General features: G+C 43.1%; 1 protein-coding gene across 5 annotated transcripts in view; it reads left to right on the top strand.

Annotated features, from left to right (window-relative positions):
* FLNB (filamin B) overlaps positions 1 to 18,625 on the top strand; it is a 308,431-nt gene that overhangs the window by 181,506 nt on the left and 108,300 nt on the right. For all 5 annotated transcript variants that reach the window (XM_077452005.1, XM_077452003.1, XM_077452004.1 and 2 more), the window contains exons 12-17: positions 7,040 to 7,233; positions 8,494 to 8,607; positions 14,406 to 14,549; positions 15,294 to 15,417; positions 16,875 to 17,035; positions 17,911 to 18,001. In XM_077452005.1, the coding sequence (XP_077308131.1) occupies positions 7,040 to 7,233; positions 8,494 to 8,607; positions 14,406 to 14,549; positions 15,294 to 15,417; positions 16,875 to 17,035; positions 17,911 to 18,001 (828 nt within the window). The remainder of the gene's footprint in view (positions 1 to 7,039; positions 7,234 to 8,493; positions 8,608 to 14,405; positions 14,550 to 15,293; positions 15,418 to 16,874; positions 17,036 to 17,910; positions 18,002 to 18,625) is intronic.

The following is an 18,625-nucleotide window of genomic DNA, read 5'->3' as shown; positions in this document are numbered from 1 at the left end:
TTTGGCCATCCGGGACTCTCCCTCATGATTGGCTTAGACACAGCACCCACGCCATTGGCTCCAGCTGCTGTCAAGGTCAGTTAGCCAATCAGGAGGAAGAGGGGGTGGGCCACCCGCAGCTCCATGTCTGAAAAGACACACGGCACTACAGCTCGGCTTGGGTGCCCCTTAAGCAAGCTGCTTGCTGTGGGGGCACTCATCAGGAGGGAGGGGCCAGGAGGGACCTGAGAAGAGGAGGATCTGAGCTGCTCTTTGTAAAACCACTGCACATAACATGTTTGTTTTTATACACAATAAAAATGAGACTTTACAATCACTTTAAAGTGCCTATTAAAGCTTCAACTTAAAAATAAAATAAAAAAATGACCTGCTCTGTGCAATATTTTTTTTTTTTTTTTTCTCGGCTCCCCCGCTGACACTTTTGGGGCACTGGTGCATTCTCGCTTGTTATAGGGGCACTGGTGCATGCTCGCTCCCAAGCCCTGCTCTATGCATCCATAAGACACAGAGCCATGACTCGGCCCAGCCCACTGCTCAGTCCTCATTGGCTCACTGGTTGTGATTGACTGCAGTGAGACCCAGTAGCTCCCGCTGCTTTGTCAGCTATTGAGGAGAGAAAGACCTGGGACAGCCGAGGCTGCCGTGCACATTGCTAGATCAGCAGGGGGCTCAATGAGTAGTGGGGGGTCTTCCTCCTCTTTTTTTTTTTTTTTTTCTTTACCTTAATGCATCTTAAAAACCTAATGATCAGCAACTCCCAACTCCCTCTCATTGATTGTGATTGGCCAGAGCCGTGATTACGTCACTCCTGTGTGTGCAAGCGGGAGCCGCCGGTCACTGCACACAGCCCTGAAGAAACCGCACAGGCGACCGTTTCTTCAGAACGTATGCGCCGATGATGGCAGCAGTGCATATAGTGAATATCTCCTAAACTGCAAGTTTAGGAGAGATTTACAGCATTTACAGGTAAGTCTTATTATAGACTTACCTGTAGGTCCAAAAAAAGGAAAACTTCCTCTTACTTCCTCTTTAATATTCTTGCAATGTACATCGTTCACACAGAAGGGATTGTTTTTTTTATCAACAAAAGCGTTACTTTTCAGGTCTCTGTAGAACAGTTTTTCTCAACTCCAGTCCTCAAGGCGCCCCAACAGGTCATGTTTTCAGTCTTACCATTATTTTGCACAGGTCATGTTTTCAGTCTTACCATTATTTTGCACAGGCGAATTGACCAATTTCACTGCCTTAGAGATTACCACAGCTCTGTTTCATCTGAGGGAAATCCTGAAAACATGACCTGTTGGGGCACATTGAGGACTGGCGTTGAGAAACTCTGCTGTAGAATATATAACGGACACAAAGCAGCTATTGATAAGTAAAGCATTTATTTTACTGCCTCCTGCTGTAGGCTAGCGCATTGGAATTCTGCGATTCTCCTTGTCATTCTAAAACAGAAGATGATGGGTCTTGTTTGTGTACCAAGATATTGATGCACAAAAACAGCACAGTAATATCTGTTAAATACCAGAACTGGTCAGAAACGGGCCATTTTTCCGACACTTTAAAACAGTGGGAGCTACTCAGGACTCACAAAAGAGCCCACATTTCTTGCATAGTTTTTATGTGAATGGCTCATTGTGTAGAATCAAGACTGCCTCACCATAAAAGTCGCCTTATTATTCTACTTACATTCATAAAGGCCACAGCAAAATATCTCAGAGAAAATGTTTTGGTTACTAGAAACACAAATTTGGGTTTAAAAGATAATTGCAGTGGGGTACATTTAAAAAAACACATACTCCATTTAGGGAGGTTCTATGATCATGCTTATGGCAACTAGCCAATTATTTCCATTAAAAAGTTATTATGGTTTGTCCCTGCTGGGGAGAATCATTACTCTGTTTGTCTTGTGACCACTGTCTGTGAATGAAGCGGGATCTATGAATGGAGGAGGCAGACCTTTCATTCATTCATCCTTCTGATCTCTATTCATAGATTCCTTTGCATTCATAGGAGCTAAAGTGGGCAACACGGTGGCTAAGCATTTGGCACTTCTGCCTAGCAGCACTAGGGTCATCAGTTTGTCTACCAACCACGGATGAATAAATACAGCTTCTATGAATGGAAGAGGTAGGCGAAAAGGTGGGCATAGCCAATACTCCTAACGATTGCCTGTCACAGGTCCCTCGGCTCTACTAATTTGCCGCACTGGAAGATTTGAATGAAGGCAGAAGCCAACCACACAAGGGACCCATCCAGGGGTGAATCCAGAGTCTAGTCTCGGGAGGGGCGCTGCCAGAAAATATTTTTTTTTGCGGGCAATTTATTGGAGAAATGGCTGGTGTTGGCACTTCAATCATCACAGCACCATGGTTATGGTGTCAGGATGATTGAAGAGCATTATTTATATTATTACAGTGTAATATAAAATTAAATCGTTCAACTCACCATAATGCAGAATCAGTGGGAGCCCAGAGTGTGTCACTTGCTAAGTCATCTGCCACACGTTGCGGATTGTCCACTTGCTAAGTCATCTGCCACACATTGTGGATTGTCCACTTGCCACGTCGCCTGCCACACGTTGCGGATTGTCCACTTGCCACGTCGCCTGCCGCACGTTGTGGATTGTCCACTTGCCACGTCGCCTGCCACACGTTGTGGATTGTCCACTTGCCACGTCTCCTGCCACACGTTGCGGATTGTCCACTTGCCACGTCGCCTGCCACACGTTGCGGATTGTCCACTTGCCACGTCGCCTGCCACGCGTTGCGGATTGTCCACTTGCCACGTCGCCTGCCACGCGTTGCGGATTGTCCACTTGCCACGTCACCTGCCACGCGTTGCGGATTGTCCACTTGCCACGTCGCCTGCCACGAGTTGCGGATTGTCCACTTGCCACGTCGCCTGCCACGTGTTGCGGATTGTCCACTTGCCACATCGCCTGCCACACGTTGCGAATTGTCCACTTGCCACGTCGCCTGCCACACGTTGCGAATTGTCCACTTGCCACGTCGCCGGCCACACGTTGCGAATTGTCCACTTGCCACGTCGCCTGCCACACATTTCAGATTGTCACTTGCCACAAGTTGGGGGCAGAGCAGGAAGAATGCTGGCACTCTGTCACTGACAGTGGATGCTCGACATTTTAACTAGTCTGTCTAAATTCTAAACTTCAGCAACAACTGTTCTCCTATTTGAGGCTCCAGCTCCTGTCACATCGAGACTTGAGTCCGACGCGACTCACTGACATCACTCGTCTGAGACTCGAGTCCAACGTAACTCTAACGTCACTCGTTGCTAGACGCCAGGTGGCCCAGGCACTAGCAGTGAGTGTAGGGAAGAGGCTCCACCCACCGCCTCCGGCTCCTGGTCAGTGTGGTGTAGCCGTAATAACACTGGATGAGTCTCTCTCTCTCTCTGCGCCGCTGATTGGCTGATGTGAGAGAGACTCAGGCAGAGCAAGCGCAAGTGACAGTATTGCAACAGGGCAATTCCCCCCCACCCCCCTCCGGATCTGCCCCAGGACCCATCCTATTGACAGAAAGCAATGTCCCTTGTGCTGATTTTTGTTTTTTCATTTATGACTAAACGTAGGCTTTGTATTGTGGAAACGAAAGCCTTGTACGCACTACTAGTTAAACCTGCTGGGTTGGCCAAAAAGCAGCTGTACCAAAAATCTGATGTTAGTACAGTGATCGTCACTGTTGTGCTATTGTGTAATGACAAGGGGATGCCCTGCCCGCTAGAACACTCGGTCAGTGCTGCCAGAAACTGGCTAAGTGCGTTGACTGGGAGCTGGTTGGCAGACATTTTTCGATCATGACCCTTTGACAGAAGCTGGCCAAACTGGCTGCCATACACACGGGCCAAATGCCGGACGGTTTCTATTGAAGCGGCCAGTGCCACCCAACATTCGGCCTGTGTGTGCTAGGTTTTAGCCACTCTGCTTGGCTATTTAAAGTGAACCTGACTGGGCCAATAACAGTAGTGATCTATAGCGGCATTGTAGTATCTTCAAATAGCTGTGTGATCCCAGAGGAGTCTCTTGGATGATGTTCCCAGGGTGTATGTTTGACCCTGACTGTGCCAAAGTTGAGTCCCTGTGTAGGACCTGGGCCAATGGACCTAGTGGGAACACAGGGATCAATCTGAAAACTAATACAACACTGTTGTTCCCTTAGAGACTTTTTGTCCAGAACAGGTTTATTTGTAGAAATATAGGGTCCAGAAGACTTTAGGGAGACCCAGGGACTTTTGGTTTTGAAAAGTTGTTTGGTGTAAGCTTATGTTTGCTAGAATTACTCTATAAAATTTCTGAATGAGGCCTATGGCCTTTTAATATAGGCTTGAATATACAAAGAAAATGACTCAAGGGTCCTAAATCATTTATCACAATAAAAGTTAACAGCATGACTGTGTTACCAGAGAAGCCCTCAGGCAAGCTGAGAACTACTTAACAGTATTGTGATTTTTATAATGTCTGACACATGGCCTGATGCCAGCTTCATACAACACAATCTGTCACAGCACCGCTGGCCTGGGGGGGGGTACAATCAAGTGTGAGCCCCTCTTATTGCCAGGGTCTGGACTGTGGGGTACTGTTCACTGCTATACCATACCTGTGCCTGGCGTTTAAGTACAATAGACTATTGAGATTTTTTTTTTTATGTTCAGCATATGCAGTGTCTGCTTTTAATTTTACTTCATGTAAATGCTCATATTCTATGCCCTTGTGCATGCTAATGTATTCAAGACATTTTATCCACATTTATAGACTGTGGTATGATTACACATCCCAGCCCTTGAATATACAGTAGTTAAATAAAATGGCATTGTTTTCTCACTCAGGATAATATCCCTGCCACAGCCAGCAAATACATCCTTTTTTGTATTTCTAATGTGAACTAGAAAGAGAACTCTTAGTAGCATTGTTCTTTAGAAGTGTGGATATGTCATGACCAAGGGAGGGCCAATCTCTGTTGTTCCTATCATAGAGCTCCTACCCACCCTACCCAGGTGTGACTCTTTTTTTTCACATTGGGTGACAGTAACATAGGCTGACACACTTGGGCCCCTTTCATACTACCGATCCGTTCAGATCTGCCTGTCAGTTTTTTCAGGTGGACCTGAACGGATGCTCCATAGAGCTCTATGGAGTGTCGGATGTCAGCGGTGACATGTCCGCTGACATCCGACCCGGTCCGATCCGAAAAAGTGTGACGGAGAAAAAAGCTATTTTTCCATCCGTCATCGGATCTGGTGATGACGGACACTGCGGTCCGTCATCACCTGATCTCCCATAGGAGAGAGCGGCGCTGTGACAGGTCTGTCCCTGCGCAGTGTGCAGAGACGAACGTGTCCTCTCCCTGCTCAGCAGAGATCGCTTCGGCGATCCCCGCTGAGCAAGCGGATATCCACGGGGCAGATAAGCACTGATCTGCCCCGTGTGAAAGGACCCTCAGGCCTTTGTACAAAATATGAGCTAACAATGCTTTATTTTCCCCGTTTTCGTCTGTTAAATACACAGTTGAAAGTGTTTGTTATATTTAAGAGCACAAAAAAAAAGTTGGTCCTAAGAGAAATTTTGTGCCAACGTTTTAGTCAGCCTGTGCTACAATGGTACTATTTAAGCTGGCCATGAACTATCGGCTGATTCCTGCTGGCTTGTCAAAAATTCAAATAATGCATGACCTTGCTTGCACTGCTCCGTTCCACAAACATCGATTTGTTCAATCAACTTTTGTTGAAGGAGAACCTCAAAGTTTTCTGTCAATTTGCACCTGCATCCAGTTAGATCCAGGAGCTGGCAGATGGTGGCTTTCAGAATTCAATGGCCCTTCAGGGGGAATTTCTCCATATTATTATTATTAATAATAATAATAATAATAATAATAATATTATTATTATTCAGGATTTATATAGCGCCAACAGTTTGCGCAGCGCTTTACAATATGAGGGCAGACAGTACACTTGCAATACAAATCAATACAGGAGGGATCAGAGGGCCCTGCTCGTTAGAGCTTACAATCTAGAAGGGAGGGTGAAGTTGAAACAAAAGGTAATAACTGTGGGGGGATGAGCTGATGGAGAACATGAAAATACAGTTAGGTGTGGGTAGGATAGGCTTCTCTGAAGAGAAGTGTTTTCAGGGATCGTCTAAAAGCTAATAAAGTAGGAGATAGGCGGACAGATTGGGGTAGGGCATTCCATAGGATTGGGGAGGCTTTGGAAAAGTCCTGGAGGCGAGTATGGGAGGAGGTGATGAGGGAGCTAGAGAGCAGGAGGTCTTGAGAGGAACAAAGAGGACGAGTAGGTTGGTATTTAGAGACTAAGCTAGTGATGTAGCTGGGGGCAGAGTTGTGGATGGCTTTGTATGTAATTGTTAGTATTTTGAATTAAATTCTTTGGCTGAGCGGAAGCCAGTGGAGGGATTGACAGAGAGGAGTAGCAGACACCGAGCGATTGGTAAGGTGGATGAGTCTGGCAGCGGCATTCATAATGGATTGAAGAGGTGATAGACTATGTAGAGGTAAGCCAATGAGAAGGGAGTTGCAGTAGTCGAGGCGAGAGATGACCAGTGAGTGAATTAAGAGCTTTGTTGTCTCATTGGTTAGAAAGGGGCGTTTCTCCATATGTGCTGTTAGCCTGGATGGAGGAATATATTCAATTTGTTCAGCCTTCGGCACTTTAGTATTCTTTCCAATACTCTGTGGACTACAAGAGCAAACACAAACTGAACCGCAAAACCATGGCACAGTTACCCCTTTTTATTTAAGAAAAATACAAGTAAACACACAAGTGTGTGAACTATAGAACATGTCCTATGTTATGGTGATGAGAATATTGTGTGTCCAGTAGTCCTAACAAACTTCCTATACTAGGGTGCCTCTGTGGGCCACAATTGCTCAGCGAACTTTTGACTGCAGTGTTTTTATTAGGAAAGGATGTTGTAGGATGGGTAACAATCCTAGAATACTTGTAGAGAATGCCCTTCCTTTATTCCCTGATCTTAACCAATATCCCTTTACACATACCGCAGGTTTTGCCATTGAAGGTCCATCTCAGGCCAAGATTGAATGTGATGACCAAAGTGACGGCTCTTGTGATGTGAAATATTGGCCCAAGGAGCCGGGTGAATATGCTGTCCATGTCATGTGCGATGATGAGGACATCAAAAACAGTCCATACATGGCATACATCCAGCCAGCATCAGGAGACTTTAACCCTGATAAGGTGATAACATTTTCCACTGCTTGCATTTAAGGCTCAATGTTTTGTTTTCTAATACAACAGTTGCTAAGCTCTTAGTCAAAGGAAAGCTGTTCTAATGGCGACACTTAAGGGGCAAATTTATAAAGCCGTAAAAGCGACTTTACCAAACATTCACTGGTGCTGTATCCGTAATTATTTAAAATGCATGCACCTGCAGTTAATGTCAGATTCACTGTATAACAAAAACACTACATTACCAAAAGTATTGGAACGCCTGCCTTTACACGCACATACATTTTAATGGCATTCCAGTCTTGGATGGTAGGGTTCAATATTGAGTTGGACCACTCTTAGCAGCTATAACAGCTTTAACTCTTCTGAGAAGGCTGTCCACAAGGTTTAGGAGCTTGTCTTTGGGATTTTTTTAACCATTTTTCCAAAAGCGCATTTGTGAGGTCAGGCACTGATGTTGGACAAGAGAGCCTGACTCGCAGTCTCCACTCTAATTCATCACAGAGGTGTTCTATCGGGTTAAGGTTAGGACTCTGTGCAGGCCTGTCAAGTTCATCCATCCTAAACTCGCTCATCCATAGAGACTGGAGGCCCTGTGGGACAGTATGGTTAAAGAATCTGCAGGTGGCTAGAGGCCTGGGAGAAGGAAAGCTGTGGTCTGGCAGTGGGCCAGGACAGGGTGGTTGAGAACCACTAGTATATTCAATGTTTTTCAGGTTACCATACAAGTTAGATTAGCATCCGCTGGGAAATTAACATCTCTGGGAGTGTAAATATTTTGGGTGCCCCCACAGCTCACTGGTTCCTCTATCTGAATTCAGGACTCTGTAGGATACAATGGTAAGGTAGGAAGCACATGACACTTGAGATCAACATTCTTGAACCTTGGTCTTACAGTGGACTTGGGGCATTGAGAAATTTCAAATGAAGCAGTGCTCAACAGCAATGATTTTGAAAACTTGAGTATTTTCTGCCCTCTTTTACAGATAGAGGTGTAATATTGTAATGATCGTTTTTCACAAAACGGTTGCATTAAAAGAGAATCTGAGTAACTGCACTGATCCAATGACCATGGCCCCCATTGGTTAATCTACAAGCTGCTACACTTTATACTGTATTAAAAATTATCTAGAGAGAAATTATTGCATAAGAAACCGCTGGGGCCAAAACGGGACTAAGAATCAGTAGTATGCTTTAGGAAACTTCTAACAGAAGGAATGTAATTTATGGTGTGGTATTCCATTTCATACATTTCTTTTTACCTTGCAGGTCAAAGCATATGGTCCAGGGCTGGAGAAGAGTGGGTGCATCGTGAACAACCCAGCAGAATTCTTCATAGACCCAAAAGAGGCTGGGACAGCACCTTTGAGCATCTATGCACAAGTAGGAGACATGGACATTTTATTTCTTGACATTTAGCCAGATACAGTGAGCCAGGAGAACCAAACACAAAGTCCTATTTTATGGTTATTGCCTGTATTAACCCGTTGTTGCTGTGGGTAACTGCACACGATTGTCATGTCGAACTGTAACTGAATTTACAATTTTTGAATGGTAAATTCAAATCCTGAATTCATAATTTCTGTCTTGCACTGAAATTCAGCAGCCTTCTGACAGTTGCGTGGGAATTTAGCCTCTTGTTACATGATTGTTTTTCCTGTTTGTAGTTGGTATTTTATATAGTGCTTTACAGAGTACCCAGACCTGTTCACATGAGTTTCTGCTCCTGAGGGAGTTACAATGTAATACTTTTCTTCTCGTGCAAGCTTGCTTACTTTAAAGTTTGCCACACAATCGGATTGTACAATCTTCTTGAGGGCAGGGACTGATGTGAATGTACAATATATGTCAATAATTATCAACACTACATAAATACCTTTTATTATTATACATGATTTATATAGCGCCAACAGTTTACACACTGCTTTACAATGTATAGGGGGGACAACATAATTACAGTACAGTTCAATACAAAAGGTACAGGAGGGCCCTGCACTTTGAGCTTACATTCTAAAGGGAAGGGTGGATTTGATGGGGGTGGCTTGGGGACAGTTGTTAGGTGGGTGTGGGATAGGCTTCCCTGAATCAATGAGTTTTCAGGGATCTCCTAAAGGTTGGCAGGGTAGGGGCTGATCGGACATACTGGGGCAGGGAGTTCCAGAGGATGGGAGAGGCTCTGGAGAAGTCTTGAAGGCAAGCACGGGAGGAGGTAACAAGGGAGCTAGAGAGCTGGAGGTCCTGGGAGGGAGCGAAGGAGATGATTTGGGCGATATCTGCAGATGAGGTTGGTGATGTAGATGGAGGCGATATTGTGAATGGCCTTGTATGTTATGGTTAGCATTTTAAATTTTACACAGTGGGGTAGGGAAAGCCAGTGAAGGGATAGGCAGAGAGGTGCAGCAGTCATGGATTGGTTAGTGAGGTGTATTAGTCTAGCAGCAGAATTCATAATAGACTGAAGGTGGATAGCCTGCTTAAGGGTAGGCCATTAAGGAGAGAGTTGCAGTAGTCAAGGCGGGAAATAATCAAGGAGTGAATAAGTTGCTTTGTGATGTCATTAGTCAGGAAGGGTCGAATTCTGGAGATATTGCGGAGTTAAGGCAGCAGGATTTAACCAGTGATTGGATATAGGGGCTGAAGGAGAGGTCAGAGTCAAGGATTACACCCAGGACCCTGGCATGTGTGGAGGGACCAATGGTTGTGGTGTTGATCTTAATGGTCAAGTCACGGGGGGTGTGAAGGAGGAAATATAACAAGCGCAGTTTTAGAAAGATTGAGTTTGAGGCAGTGGTGTGATATCCATATCGATATGTCATTCAGTAAGTTTGAGATCTGGGAGGAGATCGAGGGGGTGAGTTGAGGAGTGGAGAGATAGAGGTGGTATTGGAAGCCATGGGAGGTTATCAGCTGGCCCAGGGAAGAGGTATAGAGTGAGAATAGGAGAGGCCCAAGGATGGAGCCTTGGGGTACCCCAACAGAAAGAGGAAGGGGAGTGGAGGAGATGGCGTTGTAACACTGAAAGTGCGCTGAGATAGGAGAAGAACCAGGATAAAGCAGAATTACAGAGGCCAAGGGAGTGTAATTTGCTGAGAAGGAGCAGGTGGTCAGGAAGTAAGGAATTAAGGGTAGAAAAGAGTTGCCGAGGTTTCGATGAGAGGGTTTTGATGAGTGTGTTGTAAGTGTGTTGGGTTTTGATGAGGTTTTTGTTTAGCAGTGTGGAGGCAGGAGTTGGATTTGAGAAGGGCAGATTTGTAGAGGGTAAAGTCTTGCAGGGATTTGAAATTTATGCCATGCTCTTTCAAGAGCACGGCTGTGTCTCTTGAGACTTCTGGTGTCGTCTGTTTTCCAGGGTTGTGGCAGATGGGGCATGGTTCTGCGTGTAGAGGAGCAAGTATGTCTAGGGAGGTTGGAAATGTGGTGTTGTAGATGGAAGTGGTTAGGTCTGGGCAGGAGAGGGGTGTAATTTTGTCATAAAGGCCATCAGTAGCAGAGTGAAGAAGGGAAGGGTTGAGGTTGCGAAGGTTTCTGCGGGTAATGGTTTGTGGGTTGGCAGCATGGGAATGAGATGTAGGGAGACAAGGAGTGTGAAATGGAGATTGCAGATTTAACAGTTAAAAAGAAAAGTGTGGGTGGAAACCAGGTAAACCATTACACAAACCTAGCAGGATCTCATGTAGATGGTATCATTGAGAAGATGCAACACAGCACCTGGAGCTGCAAGGTGTGAGTGCTGATCCCGTAAAGCCATATGTGTGTAAGTGGGCCCCAGCTTATTTCAACATGGCCGTCACACTCAGCTGGGCTCTGCCTTTACATTCAGGGACCCCAGCACCTCAGACTTGTGCTCAGCCCAAACTACATATATGTATGCATGCCAGTTCTTGACTGCTCCTCATCCTCCAAGTCACTGTACACAATAAACCCTTCATGCCTACAGTACTCGTACATAGGCTCATGTTTTACACATGGTTCAGATGAAAGCTCTAGAAGCACAGCCATCCACCCAGGGCCCATAAGACACAAGGCCACCTGCCGTATGATGCATGAGGGGGGGGATCTATCAGTTATTTGGGGGACTTCTTGTCCCTCAATTGCCCCCACTCCCCGGAGCTGACCAGGTTTGCACTTTCGGCACCAGGCATTGGCTGCACTTGTCATATTACTCCCAGCAGAAGCCACAAAAGACTTCTTTATTGCTCAAGTAGTAGTTCCATACTTTTCAATAATGCAGTCCGAACACTCCAAATTCTGGGTTACTTAACTTCCATATATTGGCAAATGTACTTCTAAGCATTACAACATTGTCCTGTTAGAACAAAGGAAGAGCTTAGTGGAACTTATACATATAATAGCCACTTTTTGCTAAATTCCCAATCTAGGTCTTTCCTTAAAATATTCCTTCTGCCTCTCAGGGGAGGGCACTTGAGACTTCCGCCAGTAACCCCTCTTGTGGCACCAGTCAATCTCTCCAAGGAAGAAGACCCACCACTAAGACTCCTCCCACCTTAAAAGGGCACCCAACTTCACCACTAGGAGGAGAAAACCCATAAAGGGGAATTTTTCACCTGCCTACATGCTGATAGATTTTCGAAGCAATATTCATACAAAACTTTTTAGTACATTCGATGACCTGATAAATGTCTTTCAAAAGTACTTCTGACAAATGTTTTTCAAAAGTACTTTGTTTGCTCTTAACATTTGATTTTGGAACAAGTGAATGTTACAAAACCAAAACCACATTCAGTGTTAGAATTTTTACTTTTTCCTTCTTCCTTTTTTATTTTTTTTAAAGAAAAGCTCTTTTCAGCACTAAACATATCCTAAACATATTCTTCTGTCACATAAATACACCAGACTCTTTGCTGCAGCCCAGAATGCAGTAATTCATTTTCATTGCTCAAAATTATTTTTGGGGCACATCCAATAAAAACAGCTAGAGGAATATAGGTGTGTTATCCAACACTCAAAAAAATTAAATGATATATAGAAAGAAAACAGATGGCGCTCTCAGAGTGAAAAAACTGTGAACATACATGTCCCTCTATTGTCTATGTGGTCTCATTTACATTGCCAACTGTGTACAATAAGCCAGACTGGCAGTCAGGAATTTTGAAGTGGAGCTTGTGGTGAATCACTCGCCTTGAGCAGTATACATATCTCTTGGTGATTGAAATCCCTTGTCTTGTTGAAATTGGGGTGGTTAAGTGTTTGAGGCTCGCCAGACCGCCAGCAAACATCTTCCTATAAGATTATGCATTGTGAAATAAATGCATTTCATTCATTTTATTTACCTGTAAAAACATTACTTGTGTAGACACTTGAAAGGCTGGGACTGCTGCTGGGTCCCATCATCTTGGATGTGATGTCACCATACTCAGATTCAAATGAATATAGTATTCTCCTTCACTCCTCCCCCAGCAGTTACATAAAAGGTTATACAGGGAGGTGGAAGAAGGGGCATAGGAGCTGGGCCAGCACAGGCAGTAATAAGACATACCCACAAGAGGTGCCTGATCTAGGGAATTGACCGACTGTTCCAGTTGTATAGGCACATTGCAGCACAAAAAAAAACTACATGGAAAAGAAAAAGACACTGAAAGGTAAGCATTTAAGTTACTAAAATATTTTGGAATCTAATGGTCTCTTTAAAGAGGAACTTTTTACTTTTTTTGTAAAGTCAACAGCTTTATTGTATGTTGTAGCTGCTGACTTCTAAAAATCAAGTACATACCAGTGCCTGGGGTCCAGCACTGTCTTGGTAGCCAGTTCTTCTTACCATTGTGGGCCACTGGCACCGCCATCTTGGTTACAGGAGCTAGCTGTACATGACCTCACACAGCGCTTTATGAATGATCCTGCAGCCTCCTGGAACGTGATGTGTCCCAGCAGGCTGCGGAGGGGATGGGGCAAGGGGCCTTCTCCTTGCTTAGGCAAGGATTGCAGGTACTGCTAAAAATTGGTACCGCTCCCACTTCCACTGTTTTTTTTTTGTTTTTTTTTTGTTTTTTAGCAAATGTAATAACAGGTTACAATATTGTATTGGAAAAAAAAGTAAAGTAAATTTAAGTAAATTCAGGTTAAGACATTATGTCATAAAAATTAAAGTACAAACATTTTATCATAGAATGGAAGTTCGCTTTTTGAGTGACATTCTACTTTAAGTGTTCAGGGTTAGCTTAGGGATTGTGTTGGGTGTATGTGGGCGGTTAAGATAGAAAGCATTATTTTAGGGATAAAGGGTTTTGGCAGTGCATCAGCAGGTACTACCATCAAAAAAAAAGTTTGGCTGAAGTGTTTATCCACTTAAAGCCAGTTTTGCATTTAAACAGTAAACATAGGAGTTAATGGCCATCACCAGGGAAAGTAAAACCCTTCCCTTGTGGTGGGGCAGTCCTGTACTGCAAGGGTTAAATGCTAGTATTGGTCTAGGAGCCAGGAAAGGCGGTTTTTCCAATCTGCTTCCCTGGGCACTAGTGTTGGCCTCTTCTGCCCTACTCTGTGTTTATATACTGTTCCTCTACATCCTCACACAAGGCAGAGTTATGGACCCTTCATTGTACTTGTTGACAGATGACCTGTGACCACTGCACTATAGGGAGTAGAAGTTGCAGGGCTTGGTCTAATAATGCGAAGGGCGTCTATAGGAGCAGAGGATCGAGTAGATAAAATTGCTTTTCTGAGTCCTTTAGACCTAAACAGACTTTAACCCAGTGCAAGGGCAACCCCACGGAATGTGAGGATTTTTTCTTTACCCACAAATCAGCCTTAAGCAGTGTAGGGACTGTCCAAGAGGTGAATGCATGTATTCCAGCAGATAAAATGACCCCTGTTTTGCTTGACTGGCTCTACTGGTGTAATATCCTCTTCTACTGGCTGTGGGGTCCAGGGTTGTAATCTAGCTGAGCTTCTCTTGGCATCTGCACAACCTTATACAAGCTGAACGACTTTCCATGAAAGTGAAATGAATCGACTTGGCAGCCTCCTCCTGGAATAACAGCGTATTACACACTAACACAACATATGCTGACCTTGTCCTCTTTCTAATAAAATACAATCCTGAAGTTTACTTTAGACCAGAATGTCAGGTTACCCAGAAATGCTGAGATATACAAATTCACTAAATAAAATGTATGTATAGGTTTATTCTGACTTGCAGGGAATATTTTATTTACTGTTAACAGGATATTGAAGGCAATCCTGTGGACATCTACTCCAAGCCAAACCCTGATGGTACCTTTACCTGCTCATACAATCCAACTAAGCCAATCAAGCACACAGTTGTGATCACATGGGGCGGTGTCAGTGTACCCAAAAGCCCTTTCAGGGTAAGTGAAAGAATTTTTATTTGATCTCTTTACAATGAATGCACCATAGATTGCAGAACTATTTTTTGTTTAATCTCCTATTAAAGCACTATGGGTTAGTCCGTAATATTTCATTATATTATCTTTTTTTGTTTTGTTAAGCAATTATATTTTTATTTTTTTATGTATTATGATTTCACTTGGTGAAGGGAAACAAATTGAAATTTGTAATGTTTTTAAATTTCTTTTTATTTAAAGCTTACCACCTGCCAAACCGATACAAACACAATCTGAGTCGATGTACTAGATGTAAAAACAGTTTTACCTTGTATTAACTTCCACCCAATGATGAGATTCACATTCTTGTAGCACTGCAAAGTCAGGGAGATGTGTTTATTTCCTGGTTTTGTTTCACCTCTTCCTGTGTCACCTGCCTTCTCATTGGACACTGGATCAGTAGTGTAGTAATGTGTATTCACTGTCTAGTTGGTAGGCTGGAAGCAGAGAGGTGAAACAAGAATTGCACAGCTAAACCAAGAACTTGAACTGGCACCAGCCTGGTGGTGCTGCGTGGCAGAGGTGTGTCCATTACTGAAATGACTTGGTGAAGCATGGCCAGTAAAGCAATATCTGTTTACATTAAGTGTCTAGCTGTTTGCCTGAAGTTCCACTTTATGAACTTTGTATTGCAGTGAAATGTATTTTATATATTACATTTTTCAGTTGAGCATGTATTTATTAATGCTCAATATTTTTTTTCCCCAGGTGAACATTGGACAGGGCAGCCACCCAAAAAAAGTGAGGGTTTTCGGGCCTGGGGTGGAGAAAACGGGTTTAAAGGCAAATGAGCCTACACACTTCACAGTGGACTGTACTGAGGCTGGAGAAGGTATCTAATCCATTCATATTTTAAATTACTTTTTTTCTTAACGCATACCTAAATCCTACAAAAAAAATGTAATATATTGCAGCTTTTCCATCTTTAGATGTGCTGGCTGCATTAATTTCCCTTTTTTCAGGTTTCGTTTCCTTTCGTTTCTCCTGGTGATCCTGCCAGTAACGCACCTTTTCAGTTCTTATAGAGACATCACTAATTCTACTGTGCTGTGTCTATGGAGGAGCAGAGTTGTCACCCTAGATCACTCTCTTGAGCTGCACTACAAACCTTTCTCTTGTTCTTCATCTCCATTACACAGAATAGCATTGATATATAGTTCACAAGATAGCTGGGAAAGCTGATAACATTTAGTTAAGATTTCATTTCAATGCACAGAATGTTAAAAAGCACTCAAGATTTCTGGTAGGATCAAGCACAGAAATAACAGTACTTCTTTCTGTTTTTGACCTAGAAAAGAAAACAAATGCAGCCACCATATCTAAGGGCTGGTAGTTAGCAATATATTACATTTTGTTGGGTTTAGTAATCATTTAAAGACAGCCAGCTATAGTACGTTTCATTTTTTTTTTTTTTTTTATAAACATGAATGATATCTGCTTAATCAAATATTAAAAATCTTGTTTCATTTTATAGTTGTACATGTCCATGGGACAGCAATGTTGATTACATTGACAGGTCCTTCTGATCCTCTTATCGTGCTGTAGGCCTACCAGGCTGATGTCTATTAGACTGAAAAGAACCAACTATTTTTAGTCTTTATAATCACAGTAAACACCTTTAATTTTTTATTGGGCCTTAGACCTATGATCTCACCATAAAATAAAGGTGCCTGCAGGAATAGGAGAATGTTTGCACATCTAATTAGCTATGTATGCCCAGATTTAGGAATATTTGCATGAGGTGGTGCTGGCACTCCAATTCACTCCTTAATTTGATGCATTCTTCTCCCTTGTGAAGCTTAAAACTCCACTAGGAAGTGAAATGTGTCAGTAAGAGTTTGAAGTGGTAATGTTCATACTGGATTTTGAATAATAAGGTTGTATAAGGAGAATAAAGTGCTGCCTTGTATCTGCTAATGAGTCTGGAGGGGGTTGATGGATTCCAAAGGCACCTACCAGACTTGGATTGAGGGGCTGCAGAGTCTGAAGTGGTGTGCAAATGAATTTGTTATAGAATCTCTCATGCAAGTCATGCTGCTTGATGATTCTCAGACATGAAAATTATCCATAGAACTGGAGCACACGCGATCATCTTCCGGTTTGTATTGCACGATAAAGCTAATCACTGAAAACTTGCATCTAGGGACAAAAAGAACCCTTCCTTTTTGAGTTCCTCTTTTTATGACACCTAATAGAAAACAATTTCTAAATTTTACGTTGGCTATTATAACTGTTCTTTTAGTATTCTTAGTGAGTTTAAATTGCATTAAAAAAAAAAATGTCTTCCAGGTGATGTTAGCGTTGGAATCAAATGCGATGCCCGTGTGATAAGCGATGAGGAAGAGGACATTGATTTTGACATTATCCCCAATGCCAATGATACATTTACTGTGAAATATACTCCTCCAGCTGCTGGGCGATACACTATCAAAGCTCTCTTTGCTGGAGAGGTGAGCATTGAAGAGGGTGAATCTCTCCAGGTTCTTATCCTTCCCTACTATCAAAAGTATAAAAAAAAAGTATTTAAATACTTGCCCGGGCTTTTACTTCCAGATAAAAGGTTTCTAGATCAAGGCACAGCTTTTCACTGCCCTTGTTTTTCAGTTATCTTAATTCATCTGGTCTTTGAGTGTCCATCCTTGATGGTCAACAGTTGAGACAGCCAGTGACCAAGCAATAAAGGAGACTGTGATGGTAGTTCATGTGTTCCAGGAACACCTTAAACCTGAATTAAAGTTCCGCTGCTATTCACTGTGAACCTGCAGAGTATTACTGTAGAAGAGACATGTAATGTAAAACACCTACCTGCCTGCTCACAGCGATTCCTGGCATTTAGGTCTTGCTACAGCATTTAGGGGCGTTTTTGGGCGTTTTCCGTTTAACAGCTCAACAGCCTCTGCTCCTGGACGATCCATAGTGGATTGCCTTTCAGAGTGCGTTTGACAGGCAGTGGTATAAAGTCAGGTGTGAATTTTGTTTTTACAACAATTTTGACTTCTGCCAATCCAGAATTGATTTTATATTGCACCACAAGGCTTAAAGTAGAACTATTTTTCTTTCCATTTTGAATAGAGCAAGGGAGGATTTTAACCCTTGTCAGATTTTTTTCGCCATCTGTGTCTCATTGCAGAGATTTCCCTTCACTTCCTGTCACATAGCCAAACAGGAAGTTAACGTAAATCCCTGCAATTTAAGGGAATTCCTTGGTGACCCCAGGTCACCAGAACTAGTGTCCCCGTTGGACGATTTCCCCTCTATTACTATTTTGGGGACAACCAAAAATGTTGGATTTTCTTCTACTTTTTTTCTTTTTTTTTTTGCTTAGGAAATTCCAAGCAGCCCTTTCAGAATCAAAGTTGAACCTTCACATGATGCCAGCAAAGTGAAGGCTGAAGGTCCAGGACTTAATAAATCTGGTAAGTTTGGTACAGAGTATTAAAGTGGACCTTCATTCAGTTTTCCTATATTCTCCTTTTAACCTCCAAAAGGCTACTGAAGTTCATCTTTACCAGTCGACTATTCTACAATATATAAAAGTTTAGGAGTCATTACAGGGTTACTAGTGTTTTATATTTTTAACTGCCACGTGAAAAATAAAAATTAACTGGTCCGATTTGCCCCATTTTTCTCGCCCCTTTGCTGTAACCAGCAAAATAATGAAGACTTTCCTGTTATGATTGTTTTGTTGTAATGCTATAGATGGAGAGAGAGCTATAGATGGAGAGAGAGCTATAGATGGAGAGGGAGCTATAGATGGAGAGGGAGCTATAGATGGAGAGGGAGCTATAGATGGAGAGGGAGCTATAGATGGAGAGGGAGCTATAGATGGAGAGGGAGCTATAGATGGAGAGGGAGCTATAGATGGAGAGGGAGCTATAGATGGAGAGGGAGCTATAGATGGAGAGGGAGCTATAGATGGAGAGGGAGCTATAGATGGAGAGGGAGCTATAGATGGAGAGGGAGCTATAGATGGAGAGGGAGCTATAGATGGAGAGGGAGCTATAGATGGAGAGAGGGAGAGAGATATGGAGAGGGAGCTA

Source organism: Lithobates pipiens, unplaced genomic scaffold (assembly GCF_037356315.1).
Source record: "Lithobates pipiens isolate NorthernLeopardFrog02 unplaced genomic scaffold, aLitPip1_a1.2 Scaffold_23, whole genome shotgun sequence".
Classification (NCBI taxonomy): domain Eukaryota; kingdom Metazoa; phylum Chordata; class Amphibia; order Anura; family Ranidae; genus Lithobates; species Lithobates pipiens.
Note: the sequence above shows the minus strand (reverse complement) of the source record. Positions and strands in the feature narration are given on the sequence as shown.